Below are 14,741 nucleotides of genomic sequence, written 5' to 3'. Positions count from 1 at the left end.
GATTCTTCTTTCATGTTTGTGAAACAATGCAGTTTTTATTCTTCAGTGTTCTTTCTGCAGTGCAGTGTAGTAGAACAGGTCTTTGCTTTTCTGACTTTACTGTCATTTGATCTTTTAAACCCCAGTCTCTTCTGTTTGTGAACATGAGAAAAAAGCTTTTATTCTTTGATATAAATCATTTCAGTCATTCCCATTATGTTTTCCTTTGTATCTTCTCATAACACAATACTCTGAGGGACCTCTCAAAACTATTTAGATACTACCTCTCACTAAGTAGGTGGCTTAGATTCAGATTACTATGGTCTTGCCTGCTGACTGTCCTTCATAGGGATAAGGAATTCCTTTTTCAGTACTCCTATCTTTGAGGCCCATCCAAACCACTGTCTGTAATCTGTAACTTAGAGGTATAGTACAGATCCAGTGGCATGGACTCCACTCAACCCAGTGTTGCAGCAAGAGGGCAAATAAAAGCAATCCAAACCCATCCAAGATGGGTTTGACTTAAAGAAATCTGTTTGCTTGCACTATTGTTCAGAATATGTACTAAATCCAAGCAGGCATTCAGCATCTGAATTCAGGAATGCCATGTCGATTCATCTTTCACACTTTTGAAGCATGTGTACTGGGGACATTTTATTTTAATGGATTTGGACTGTAACTTGAATTGTGACCAGCTTACTGAAAACAAACCATCAATATCCAGGTGTCCTGTCATGGAGAGTCTTCCAGCTTTATAATTCTTAAAATTTATTAAAACCTCTCTTTAAGCTGGCCTACAATTAGAGGGTGACAGCTGTGTTTTGGAATAGAAAAGTCTTTTCAGTTGTAACTCCTAAGGAAAAAATTGCATGGGTTGCCACACAATTTATTCAATTTTAAAAAAGCTGTGTACTTTTCTTCTGATTGTATTTATGTGTGCACCTGCATGTAGGATGTCTGCCTGTTTTCTTCTGCCTTCTGTATGAGGTTCATTCTTATTGAATGAATTATTTCTGTAAAAGCAAACCCATGTGATTAACAAATGTTCATGAGTATTATTTTTAATCTTCAGAAACTTCAGTGGATTCTAGGCTTCAAAGGATACATGCAGAAATAAAGAATTCCCTGAAAATTGATAATCTTGTAAGTATGTTTTTTTTAAACTGATTCATGTTTCAAATTCCAGTGAGAAATACTTGGCATGTGTTCTTGTTTTTAATTAATACTCTGAAAATGAAAGGCATTTTTTCCATATGAAGGATAACTAGTGCTTAAATGTGGTTACTGTGGGCAGTGAAAGATAAGTGTCAGCAAATGAAATCTGTTTTGTTTGAAAATGCTACATAGTAAATTATTTACCAGAAGCATTCAGACAGAATTACATCAAATAGAACATCTGGTGCCAGGTCAGCTTGTTGAGCCATGTGGAAATGCCAGGACACTGGATGCAGCAGCAGGATGCAAGTGATTAGGGCTCCAGTCCAACTCCACTCACTGTCAAGGGAAATCTGCTGCTTGTCAGGGGCTTGGGTTTGGTATGTTACTGGCAGATATTTGAGGCTTTCTGGCCTTATGACTATTTGCTGCTGCAGATTTTCAGGTTGGGCACCCATGATACTGTCACAGGACACTTGGAAAGTATCAAGCATGGCTGTGTGACTTTGAGGGTAATAGTAAGGCATGGGGACCCAGGTAGTGATCCCTTTATTGAGGAAAGCTGTCACAAAGGAGTGGATAGGTGTGCTAGGAGGTGGCAGGAGCTACCCAAAAATAGTGCTGCCAGTGGGCTAGCCAGCCTAGTTAAAGAGCATCAAACTAGGAATGGTAGCAGAGGAGGAAATGGTGGAGCAGGATGGCAATCAGATGTAAACAGATGTCAGCAGCATGATGTAAAATGACTTAGTAATCATCAGAATTTCTTTGCAGAACAGGACTGAAGTGGCATGATCACAAGCATCAGCACATTAAATGAGGAGTTACTGGCAGCCTAGCATAATGAGGAAAGCTCTCATAACCTTTCTGGAATGTCAGCACAACTGTGTTTCTCTTAGGGATGTCTGTACACTCATACATATAGTGTGAGGAGCTGTTGTGGGAAACTGGACATCTCTCTGCAATTGCAGGGCTGTGGTTTTATTGGTATCAGAGATTCGGGTAGAAGTGAGGTGAGCTTTGCCTTATATGTTTACAGGCTCTTTAGGAAAGATGGGAAGCGGGGAATACAAGATCAAGGATAACTTTATGTGAGAGACCAGCTGAAATGTGTGGAGCTTTGCACTGGGACAGCTGATAAGCCAACTGGGAGCTTATATGTCAGGATTAATGGGCAAACCAAAATGAGTGACATCCTGAGAATATCTTCTGCAGATCACCAGATCAAGGAGAAGTAGAGAATTTAGTCATCTTAAGATAGTGGGGAGACACCTTTGATCCTAACTGAAAGCTTAAAACATCCTAGTATTTGCTGAAAGGACATGCACATAACACTACAATGCCGGAAGCTTCTGGAGTTTGATAATTGCCTAACACAGGTGATGAAGGAGTTGATAAGGCAAGACCTGATCCTCCAGAAAGCAAAGATCTGGTCAGGCATATGAAGGTGGGGGCAACCTTGGCTGCAGTGACTGTGGTAGAGAAGTTCAGGGAGAAGGGAGCAGGATGAAAAGGATCACAGCCCTGGACTCAGGAGAGCAGACTTTGACCTCTACAGGATCTGCTTTGAAGAATCTCTTAAAAGACCATGCTAGAAGGAAGACAGGACAAGGAGACCTGGCTCACTTTTAGGGATTACCTCCTTCTCAAGGTTGATTCATCTTAAAGTCTAGGAAAATGTGGGCCTGCTGCTGAATGGGATATGGAGATAGGCACCCTAGTGAATTAAATAGGAGGTAACAAGTAGTGAAAAGTCTGAGGTCACCAGTGTCTTCTTGACTTCAGTTTGCTTGTACAATTTTGTTCAGGAATCCTAAGTCCCTGAGATTATGGGAAGATTAAAACAAGAAAACCTTGATGCTCAGAGAACAAAGATCAAATTAGAGAACATTTAGACAGAGATCCAATACAGAATAAGCATAAGAGTGCCAGAGGAGCTGGTGATGTTGTTTTCCATCCACTCAATTTTGTTTTTGAAAAGTCATGGTGATGAGGGGCTGGTTCCTGAGGACAGGAAGACAGCAAATGTCTCACTCATCTTGCAGAAGGAGGATCTAGGTTACTACAGGCCAGTAATTCTCACTCCAGTCCCTTGAAATGTGATGGGACAAATCCTCCTAGAAATTGTTTCCAGTGATATAAAGTACAGTAAGAGCTCTGAGACTTATCAGCATAATGAAGATGAAATTATGCTTGACTAAAATGATGTCCTTTTGTGAGATGGTCGGCCTGGTGGATGAAAGAATGGATATTGTTTCTGTTAAGATTAAAAAGGCTTTTGACACTGTCTCTCAGGACTGCTTCAAAGATAAACTTAAGAGGTCTGAACTAAAAAGGTGGATGAAAAGGTGGACTGAAAACTGGCTGACCAGCAGGACACAAAAAAAACTAATTGGTGGCAGGGTCCAGCTACAGGCCAGTCACTAGTCAGTACTATTAAAACATGTCATTAAAGACTGGGATGATGACACAAACCACACCTATAGCAAGTTTGCAAATCATACAAAACTGAAATCAAAGGTTTGATGGGAGTGTTACCATCCAGAGAGACTTGAACAGGCTGGAGAAATGGGTCAACAGGAACTTCATCAACTTCAATTCCAGTAGTGCACCTGTGGAATGACAACCCTGTGCCTCCAGCATGGGCTGGAGACTGAGTGGCTGAATAGCAGTTTGTCAGAAAATGACCTGGGGGTATTGGTAGACACCAAGCTTAGCATGAGCCACCATCACAGTTCTGCAGTTAAAAGTGGCTAATAGTTTTCTGGGCTGCATTAGAGAGAGTTGCCAGAACATGGAAGGAGTGTGGTGGTTGTGCTCTACTTGGCACTGATGAGATACTGGACTGTATTTTAAGCTCCCTAGAAAAATAGAGACATGGACCTACTGTAGGGTGCCCAGTAAAGGGCCACAAAGATGGATTAGTGGCTTGGAGCATGTGTTAAAAAAGAGGAAGCCAAGAGAGCTGGGAGTGTTCAGTCTGGAGAAAATAAAGAGAAAAGAAAATAAGCATGAGTGAAGAAGTATGGCATGAGGAGCAGGAAGCTGTTCCAGCTAGGGAAACACAGAGTTGTTCTGGGTGTTGGAAGCAAGGTTCTGGTACTGAGGTGGTGGGGGACTGCCTTCTGCTAGACTTAATCAGTTCCAGCCTGCTCCAGTGGAGGAACCACTGCAGGGCATGGCTGAGCCACTCACACTGGATGGTGGTGCATCTGTGAAAACTTAAAAAGAGGGCAAAGCATATTTGGTGGCAGGAAGTATATAAGAACAGTTCTTTGTGTTAACTACAGTGCTTTCCTGTCTTCTCAGTGGTTAATCACTTGTGAAAAATTGTGCATGGTAAAGCCTGACTATGGTGAACAGCTTTGAGCATAGAAGTTCTCAAATCATGAAAGCAGCATAAAGCTTGCTTTTTATGTATGTTGAAAGCTTAAAATTCTTGCTAAATGTTACAACTTAATTAAATATAATCTGCCTTTTATGGGAGGAGCTAAGAGACAACTAGTGTTAAATTTTTGTTGGCAAGTTTGACTATATAAATTGTTCTAAAATTAGGTACATAGTCAAATTTAGGAAGAATTAATTATGGAAGGATGTCATTGAATACAGAAGTTAGATTAGTATGGCTAATTAAAGATTACCAATATGTAAGTCTTCAGACTAATTCTTTGTTTATATACAGGATGTGAACAGGTGCATTGAGGCTCTTGATGAGCTTGCATCCCTTCAAGTCACAATGCAACAAGCTCAGAAACATACAGAGATGATCTTAACTCTCAAGAAGGTGAGATTTTCAGTGTTAGTTAATGTAGAGTATATGTTTTCCTAAATTGATACCAGCTTTGTTTACTATTGGAGCACTCTGTCCAGTCTGGATCCCTACAGATCAAGAATGATGTAGACATGTAGTTTAAAGGGCTGCTGCAAAAGACATGGTCGAGGCTTTTGTCTTCACCCATTGTAGGGCAATGGGTACAAGTTGCACTGGGAAAGGTTTTATTCTGATGCTAAAAAAGTTGGGGTTTTTTTTTTCAGTAAGAACAGGTGTTTTACTGTAACAGCCTCCTCAGGGATGTGGTGGAGTTCCATCTCTACAGGTTTTCAAATTGTGATGGGATCAAGGGTCTTTGATAATGTGGTCCCTTTCTTGTGAAGGGTAGGACCAGAAGATCTTTTGAGATCCCTCTCAATCTGGCAGTTCTGTGACACTTCAAGTGCAAAAGCCTATGATCTCATTGTAGGTTAAATTAATTTAAGCTAGCATGTAATGAAATTACACAGATATTTAAGGACCTAAGTGGAGCCTGTTTTATTACTTTGATTTCAGATACGGAAATTTAAAATTAGCCAAGTTATCATGGAGAAATCTACAATGCTATATAATAAGTTCAAGACCATGTTTCTGGTTGGGGAAGGAGATTCTGTTCTTTCCCAAGTACTGAATAAATCACTTGCTGAGCAAAAGCAGCATGAAGAAGCTAATAAAACCAAAGAACAGGGGAAGAAAGGAGCAAATAAAAAAACTGAAAAGGAAAAAGACCAAACAGGTAAGTCACTGTGGCTTTCCTTTCTTGTCACATAAAAGACTTAGTCTCCATTATTTCTGAGCTAACTTCAAAATATCCTTGATGCAGGAATTTCACCAGTCTATGAAAACCTTTTCATATCTGAAGTTGTCAAGGACAGTACTGCTACAAATAACTTTCAAATTCAATGTAACATTTACCATGGCTATTTTATCTCAGTTGGCTAAAGGAAATGACTTTTGCAAAAATTAGGTCTTGCAAATTTAACTTCTGTAAATTATCTAACTTGATTACAGAATTAAAAAAAAACCACCCCAAAACATTACATGTGAGGTAGAATGGCATACTACCGTTTAACCCACTTTAACCCAAGCCAGCAGCCAAACCCCTCACAGCCGCTCGCTCACTCCTCCACCAGTAGGATCAGGGAGAGAATCAGAATCATAAAAGAAAGAAAACTTACATGGGGAGATAAGCAGTTTAATGGGGAAAGCAAAAGCTGTCTCCATGAAAGAAAACCAAGGAATTAATTCAGTGCTTCCCATGGGCAGGCAGGTGTTCAGCCATCGCCAGCAGAGCAGGGCCCTCACACATAATAGGAAAAATATGCCATGACTCAAATATATTCCCCCTTCCTTCCCCACTACTTCACATACTGAGTGTGATGCCATATGGTCTGGAATGTCAGTTTGGATCATCTGTCTCGGCTGTGTCACCTCCCATGCACCCCCAGTTTCTTCCCCAGTGTGGGAACGTAAAAAGGCCTTGGGTGTGTGTAAGCTCTGCTCAGAAGTAAAAAAACATCTCTGTATTATCAACTTTGCATTCAGCACAAATCCAGAACACAGCCCCATATTCACCACCATGAAGAAAATTAACTCTACCCCAGCCAAGACCAACACAGTGTTCTATTCCTCTAGTAGTTTTTTAGTGCCTAAGCTTCTGCCACTGAATGAGAACTTGAAACTGCTTGGTTTCCTTCCCTAGCCTCTTTCTATACCATGCATGCTCTACCATGTGTAGCAGCAACTTTTAACCACTTCTGTGTTACTTCCCAGATACAACTTCAGTAGTTCTTCAGCCTGACAATAAAGAAATAATAACTTATGGCAGGAGAATGTATTTATGCTCTTAATAGTACAGTTCCACATCAATCATGAGCACTTGTACAGCAGAATATCAAAAGCTTTCTGTAGTAAGCAGGCTGAATAATAACTTTAAGTCAGTACTAAAATATATGCATTTTTAAATGGAAGAACAAAATGAGACAGACGCACTGGAAAGCTATGTTGCAATATAGGAGTTCTGCTCATCTATTCAAGTTATTTAGATCCTTGATCTCCACACGTACCTCACAGAAACTGCATTTACTTTGAAATTGAATTTTGGAAGCAGAACTGGGTTGTTTTTTTTTTTTCCAGAAAATGATTTAGAAGTTAACACCACATGGATCAAGACTAAACAAATTACTGTAACTGAGGTGCCAAGGATTAAACACAACTATAGTAGGAATATCACTATACTTGTAATTGCTAAAAAAGCAAGGATGATTAAAGGATGATTAAAACCATTTTCTGGTGAGAGAATATGTGATGAAGTAGAGGTTCCATACAGATCTTTCCCCAAACCAGTGATAGCACAACTAATACTTTAACAAAGAAACTATATTGAGAGGTTTCCTGGGCATAGTCTGGCTAGCGAAGCCACTCCAGATAAGGTTAACACAACTTCAGCAGAACACACACAGTGAAATACCAGGTTGTTGCCCAGTCACATGAAGAATGGGAAGAAGTTCTATCAGAGTAGAGGAATATTTTATGGAAGTAGTTTTTTCTTTATTTGCTGTAAAAAGAAAATCTGATCCTTATATGCATTCTTTTGCCCTTTTAAAAACTGAACTGCTGAACCTTGACTATCTTCACTATGACAGTCAAGACAGAGAATGATGCTGTAATTGGTGGTACTTAATGCACAGCATCAGATCATCTGCTTTGTAACATGGTAATATAGCATTTACTGTTTTCTTGAATTCCTCCTGTAGCCTTTGAGTTTAGAACTGATTCTGAGCAAGTGTAAACAGATAAACTGTAAATATTCAGATTAATAACATCTTGTATTTTTTCTCACTGTAACTCTTTAGTTTCATAGAGGAGTTCTTTTATAAATTTACAACTTCAAGTAAAATGGACCATCACTTCAGAGAATGACGTTCCTAAACTCACTTAAAACCCACTGACTTATATTATACCACAGCAAAACATGTAGTCAACACAGAAATTCTAAAATATGTTAAATTTTTCTGCTTTGACTTCACTAAATACTACTTCCAGCCTAGTGCTGCTTTTCTGCTTGAAAAATCCATGCTATCATTAAACACTTCTTTTATATAACTTGTATTTTGATTATACGTAATTTGTTGGATTCAAGAGTAAATGAGATGTAATGGAATGACTTCATCAGTTAAAGTAAAAAGAATCCCCAAAATTAACTGATCTGGTTAGAGTGGTAAAAAGAATTTACTACTGAAGTATATTCCCTCACTGCTCAGTATACAAACGAGCATTAGGCCTATGATCTGTAGCCTAGCAAGTACAGGAAGAACTTGAAATTGCATTAAAAATACAAACTGTTCAATTCCCATGGGATGAGGCACATTGTATGGGATGTTCAGAAACTGAAGCCATATCAGTTAGTGTCTTTTGTATTGTTTCAGCTGCTTGGATATCAAGGTGAGAGGGGAAATATTTATAATGTTTTATTTGATTAAGGTAGAAAAATTACCGAGGGCTATTATAATACAGTTTTATTTCCTGCAAGTACCACTTTTCTCCTCTTCCATTTTAAAGGTTCAAAGATTCTGAATGGAGGGTCTGAAGCCCAGGACACCAACCAGTCACAACACAATGGAGAAAGTGCTGAAGAAAGGAAAGATAGGCATGAAGTTGGCAGTAAGAAAAAGTGAGTTAATAACATTATTGAGCTGATGATCTGTTCTGTTCTAGTTTAAAACATGTAAAATAAAACAGCAGTAGATTGAAGTTACTTAACCATATTAAGGTACTGTTTTCTTCACAGAGTTTACTCTCAACTTTAGAGAGTAACAGTGTGCAAATCTTCTGTTTAAGTTTTGAATGAATATTTTAAATGTTATTTCACTTGCTGCCGTGGTGGAGACTTAAAAAGCACTGCAGGACGTCTTGCTATTGGAGAGAATTAGCATGTGGTGGACCTCGGCAAACTAAAAGCTTTTTCCTGTGTTTTAGGCTATTAATTTGGAAGCAAAGGAAGTCTGAACCAAGTCTTACAGAAACGAATGATATTTATTAATTTTTTGTGAATTCATAGACAGCCACTGTAAATAATTTTCTACAGTTTGGCTATAAAAATCAGTCAAATCAGGCAAACTGCAGGCTAGGACCTAAACCTGTGAAATTCCAGAAGTCTTACTGGCTTATAGAGGTGGATGCACTTACCATTTTAAACACAAAGCCAGAAGAATGCTTCAATTTGTCTGGCATTAAGTATTTAAACCTTGGTTGCAGCAAAAAATATGTTTTGTAAACATAAACAACAAGCAATTAATCTCTTGCAGAAAGAGAAACACTTAATAGAGTTTAGTAACAAATAGTTACTAAACTCTATTAAGTTTAGTAACTATTTGTTGGTACACTTTGTAGTACACTTTGCTTTCTCCAGGCACTCTGCACCTTGCACTCAGAGATTCTTTTTGTTCAGCAGTATGTATTGGAGCAAGCTCCTTTCACCACGGTCTTCATGCACATCAGGAGAGATTGCAGCTGCCTGGCATTCTTTTGGCTATCTGCCAAGTTAAAATATTGACTATTATTTACAGTAAGGTAAACTTAAACACAACAAAACAACACAAAAAACCCCCACTTAAGATAAAAAAATATGTGGTATTTACTGTGAGGCAGCCTCAGAAGTACTGAAGTGGATTTGGGGGTTTTCAACCAGTTATGCTAAATATTCACTTGGTCTGAACAAGCAGCATGCTACAGGAACACAGTGGAGTTACAAGTGTAAGTTCTCACACAGGTTATATTCTACACCCCTGCTTAAACAAAATAAATAAACATTTATATTAAGCGTGTGTGTGGTGTTTGCTCTGGACTTGAGCCCACACTCCAATGATCTTTGATAAAGAAACCCACTTGGTTACTGGTAGCTAACAGCAACAAACTACATTTTTAAATTAACTCCTTGCAAACACAGTGCATCTTGAGAAATGCATCCACATGTTTGAATTCAAGCTCCATACTCTCCAGCATACAAATTTCCTTTCATTCAGTATTTTTTCTACATTTTTAGTGCAATATATGGTTTCTTATAAATGAGAAACAAGTAAACAAAATAAACAATGTCCAGAACACCTGTGTGGCTCACTCTAAGCAAAGAGCTGGTAAAACTCTTAAATCACAGGACTGTATTAAGTTCTGAACATTTCTCCCTCTGCTAGAGGGAAGACATCTCTGTACCTTTCTGAAGATGTAATTCAGAAATTTTGAAAAAAGCTCTCTAACTTAAAATTTCTGATCTGATTGGTACTTAAGAACATTTTTCAGGGTGTTTTTTGTAAAAATACATACTTCCCCACAAGGTTACCTCAGTCTTCGAGGATACAGTGGATTTCAGTGGCAGGAGGTAAGGCATGTTAGGCTAGAGCACTTTTCCACCTAAACCGACAAACAGTACAGACACAAATGGAGCTCTGAATGACTGCCCTTCACAGCCCATCACATACATCATAGTGATGCCACTCACTGCCAGCTTAGCTTCAGATTTGAGGGCATTGTTGGGGTAACATAACAGCTGGCACCATTAACAGCCTCAGTTCTCCAGACTTCATGTACTGCTGAGTGTTCATCAGCATCCTTGCTCTAGACTGTGCAATCACCTGGAATAAGCTTTGCTTGCTGCCTTTGTATGTGATCAATAACATTGCTTTATTTTGTTTCTAGGGCATGTGGTGAAGAGAGAGAGCTTGAAAAGCCATCAGATGATTCTGCCTTTGAAAACAAATGATATCACTGAAGTTTTGTTGTTTGGTTTTTTAAATTACAAATTAAAGAGGATTGTTAAGTTTTGCATTTGAAATCTATAGACTGATGAAATTCTAAATAATTTTATAAGCATAGTATTTTGAAGTTAAAGTTTGTGGAATAAAAGTCCCTTTAATCTTGGTTTGAAAGTATTTAAACACTTTTGCCAATAGTTTTATCCAGTATTAAGAGGTAACACATTTCAAAAAATGAAAGTCCCACTTAGAAAATGCTTACATGTTACAGGACTTAGAGTTGTAGTATATTTTTAACTTACTACTGTGTTTGTCTAGTTAATAGCAAGAAAAAGTGTAAATACTTCTAACTCTCCAGTTGCTTCATTTGTATAAAACCTCTCTTCCTATGATACTTACCTCTGTGCAGTTTTTCAACTCTTGTTGGGGATGTCTTTTCACTGTGTTTTGTAGGAGTTGAAAGCGGCATTTTTATAGCTGTTACAATGTTCATGTATGAGTATACTTCATTGTTTTTTTTTTTTAATAATTTTAGTTCTGTTCTTGCAAAATGCCTTGTGCCAATTTACTGCAATGTGACTATGGTTTGCTTTTGTTATAGTAAGTATACTGAAAAGTGTGGTGTTCTCACAACAGAACTTGTTGATGCAGAATGGCTGGAAAACACTGTCTTGAACAATTTATGGAATTAAAGAATTTCAAACTGATTAAGACATCGTTGTATAGAAAGAACTATTCATAGGAAAAACACGAGTCTGGGTTTAGTACCATTTTGATTTTACTGCTTTGGCATTAACTTGGGGACCTCTAACTAGAATTTTAACAGAAACACTGGTAAACTGTTTAACTCCTGGAGGCATGAAAGGGAATAGAATGGGTACAAACCTTTCAGAAGCGTGTTTCTTGAAACACAGACTTTGCCCAATACTGTAACAACTTGTTTGTAGTATTTGACAGAGGACAGCCGGGTTAGAAATTGGAGTTTGAAAATCCTGAGAATACACATAGAACATGGTGAGTGGAAGGGGACCCACAAGGCTCATCAAAGTCCCAACTCCTGGCTCTGCACAGCACACCCCAAGAGTCCCACCATGTGCCTGACAGCATTGCCCAAACACTTCTTGAACTCTGTCAGGCTGCTGCTGTGACCACTGCCCTGGGGAGCTGTTCCAGTGCCCAATCACCCTCTGGGGGAAGAAACTTTTCTGAAACCTTTCAGAAAACTTTTCTGAAACTTTTCAGAAACTTTTCTGAATATCGAACCTAAACCTCCGAGACAGCTTCAGGCCATTCCCTTGGGTCCTGTCACTGATCACAAACCAGAGATCTGTGCCGGCCTCCCTCCTCTTCTCCTCGTGAATAAGTTGTAGACTGTGAGGACATCTTGCTTCAGTCTCCTCCAGGCTGAACAGACCAAGTGACCTCAGCCTTTCATCAAGGCTCTTCACCATCCTCACTACCCTATTTTGGGCACTCTCTAACAGTTTCATGTCTTATATTGTGGCACCCAAACCTGTTCTCAGCACTGGAGGTGAGGCTGTCCCAGCTCAGAGCAGAGCAGGACAATCCCCTCCTCCCTTACCTGGCTGCCTGATGCCCCCCAGGGCAGGGTTGGCCCTTCTGGCTGCAGTGCTGACCCATATTCAACTTGCCATAAACCAGGACCCCCAGGTCCCTTTCCACAGCCCTACTTTCTAGCACATTCATTTCCCAGTCTGTCCATACATCCAGGGTTGCCCCATCCTTGGTGCATCTCAGAATCTGGCACTTTCCCTTGTTGAACTTCATGTTTGGTGATTGCCCAGCCTTCCCCACTTTATGAAGGTCTCCTCCCTGCCCTTGAGGGAGTCAAGAGCTTCTCCCAGTTTAATACCATTGGCAAATTTACTCAGTATTCATTCAAGTCCTGCATCCAGGTTGTTAATAAAGAGGATGAAGAGCACAGAGCCAAGGGTGGAGCCCTTTGGAACCCCCATAGTGACAGGTCACTATTGAAGTGGAGGGAGACGACCCATCTTCCTTGATCAGCATCGACTCCATTTATTGACTCAGTCACTTTTTATAACCGTGTTAATTAAGTTCATGCATATTGCAAAACCCGAGCTCACAATAGGTCAGAGATAACACACCAACCCCTCCTTTTGTTTCCAATACCAAGATTTGTGTTCTCAAAACTTACTTTTACTTTCCCAAAACAGCCAAAGATAGAATATCTACTTGTTATGAGAAAGCTGCCTGAGAACTCTGGTATGCAAGGTTCTCAAGGCCTTCATGTTTGTCACTTTTGCTTGTAATTAAAAACAACCTGAGAACTTCTACTGTTTACAGAAACAGGCTGTGAGAATTTGCTCCTGACTGCTGCCTTCTAAGCCATTTCTGAAAAAATCTCCAACAGGTCACCAGTCTGCTGTCACCCCATTCACTGAAATCCCCTGTGCCCAACCCATGAGCCAGTTGCTCACCCATTTCACGAGGCATTTATTGTGATGTGCCCAGGACATGTTCTTCCAGGAGGATACTGCGAAAGTATTGAAAGCTTTACCGAAATCCTAAAAGATTACTTGTTCTGGCTCCCCTTGTTTATCTAGGTGTGTTACCTTGTCATAAAAGGAAATTGGGTTTCATAAGCAGGACTTTCTTGTCACGAAGCTGGGCTGGTTCTGACTGAAACTTGCGTTGTCCTTCAGGTGTTTTCAGGAACTCACAGAATAATCTCCTCCAAAATTTTACCAGTCACTGAAGTAAGACTGACGGGTCTCTAGTTTTCAGGGCGATCTTTGTTGCCATTCTTGAAAACTGGAACAATGTTAGCCAGATTTCAGTTGACTGGGACCCCTCCAAATTCCCAAAATAATTCAAAAATCATTGAGAGACCTTGCAGTGACATCAGACAGCTCTTTTGAGTACTCTTGGATGAATCCCATCAAGCCCCAAACACTTAAAAGGGATGCAACAGATCCTGCATAAGTTCAGGGTCCACTAGGAGCTGATCATTCTCACAGTCCTGGTCCTCTGGACCCCCATGCCCCATAATCCATGCTGAAGAGAGGCAAAGAAAGCAGTAACATCTCTGACTGAGATGGTGAGGTGACCACCCTCATCTGTAGGTGAGGGCCAATGTTTTTTCTGCACTGCCTTTTGCTATTGATATATTTAAAAACCTTCTTTCCATTGTGCCCACAGTTTTGGAAGCTTCAACCCCAGTTGAGCTTTGACCACATTAATGTTCTTCTACAGCAGGGACCACCATCTCCATATTCCTCGCATGCACGTCCCCTGTCCTTGCCTCACCAGGCACACACCTTCTTGGTCTGCCTAGACTAAAAAAGAATATCCCTACTCGCCTAACCTGGCCTCCTGCTTTGCCAGGTTGGCTTCTGACATTTTGAGGTTTCTCACTCCTGCGTTTCAGATCTTGAAGATAATACCTGAAGTTAAACCTGCAAGTTCCATCACCATGGCAGCTGCAGTATGAAGCTGTCTTTGGCAGATGGCCACGATGATTGGCCTCCACAGACTGTGACTTCTGGCAACCTCTAGCACTTCACAACAGACTGATGTTAAGGGGAATGATGACATGGCTGTACAGCTTGACCATCAGATAAGCAGCATTCTCATTTAGCTTACAAATAGAGGTTAGTCACTATATGCTGGATTTAGTCATAAAATGTACTTTATTCAAACCTCAAGAAACTCAAACGACTTCCACTTGTACCCTTGAAAGTATTTCTGTAAAGATGTTACTGGAAATCCTCATATAAAGCATTTCTCATTTTTTACCATCCCTTTTTATCAAACCTTATACCAAAAAAAAAAAAAGGTACTGTATATTTGACAAGGATGCTGAATTGCCAAAGCCACCTAGTTTTCACACAAGTATTGATAAGCTAACTCATCTGTCACAACTGTTTCAGATATAAGGAAGCACCTTGCCACTGCTTCAGAGTTAATTCAGACTGGATGCAGAGATGAAGGTCCTGATTGTGTGATGCAATCACTCTGTCCATACAGCTGCTTGGGCTTTTGCTGCCTTAATTTACTGCCCATTT

The 14,741-nt window shown here is 39.8% G+C and overlaps 1 protein-coding gene across 1 annotated transcript in view; it reads left to right on the top strand.

Moving 5' to 3' along the window:
• The window catches only part of PSIP1 (PC4 and SRSF1 interacting protein 1), a 32,745-nt gene extending 21,346 nt beyond the window's left edge, over positions 1-11,399 (top strand). The window contains exons 13-17 of the mRNA XM_064735720.1: positions 1,052-1,122; positions 4,814-4,915; positions 5,459-5,678; positions 8,504-8,615; positions 10,637-11,399. Coding sequence (XP_064591790.1) covers positions 1,052-1,122; positions 4,814-4,915; positions 5,459-5,678; positions 8,504-8,615; positions 10,637-10,700 — 569 coding nt within the window. The 3' untranslated portion in view covers positions 10,701-11,399. The remainder of the gene's footprint in view (positions 1-1,051; positions 1,123-4,813; positions 4,916-5,458; positions 5,679-8,503; positions 8,616-10,636) is intronic.
• The last annotated feature ends 3,342 nt before the right edge of the window (positions 11,400-14,741 follow it).

Source organism: Zonotrichia leucophrys, chromosome Z, assembly GCF_028769735.1.
Source record: "Zonotrichia leucophrys gambelii isolate GWCS_2022_RI chromosome Z, RI_Zleu_2.0, whole genome shotgun sequence".
Taxonomy (NCBI): Eukaryota; Metazoa; Chordata; class Aves; order Passeriformes; family Passerellidae; genus Zonotrichia; species Zonotrichia leucophrys.
Note: the sequence above shows the minus strand (reverse complement) of the source record. Positions and strands in the feature narration are given on the sequence as shown.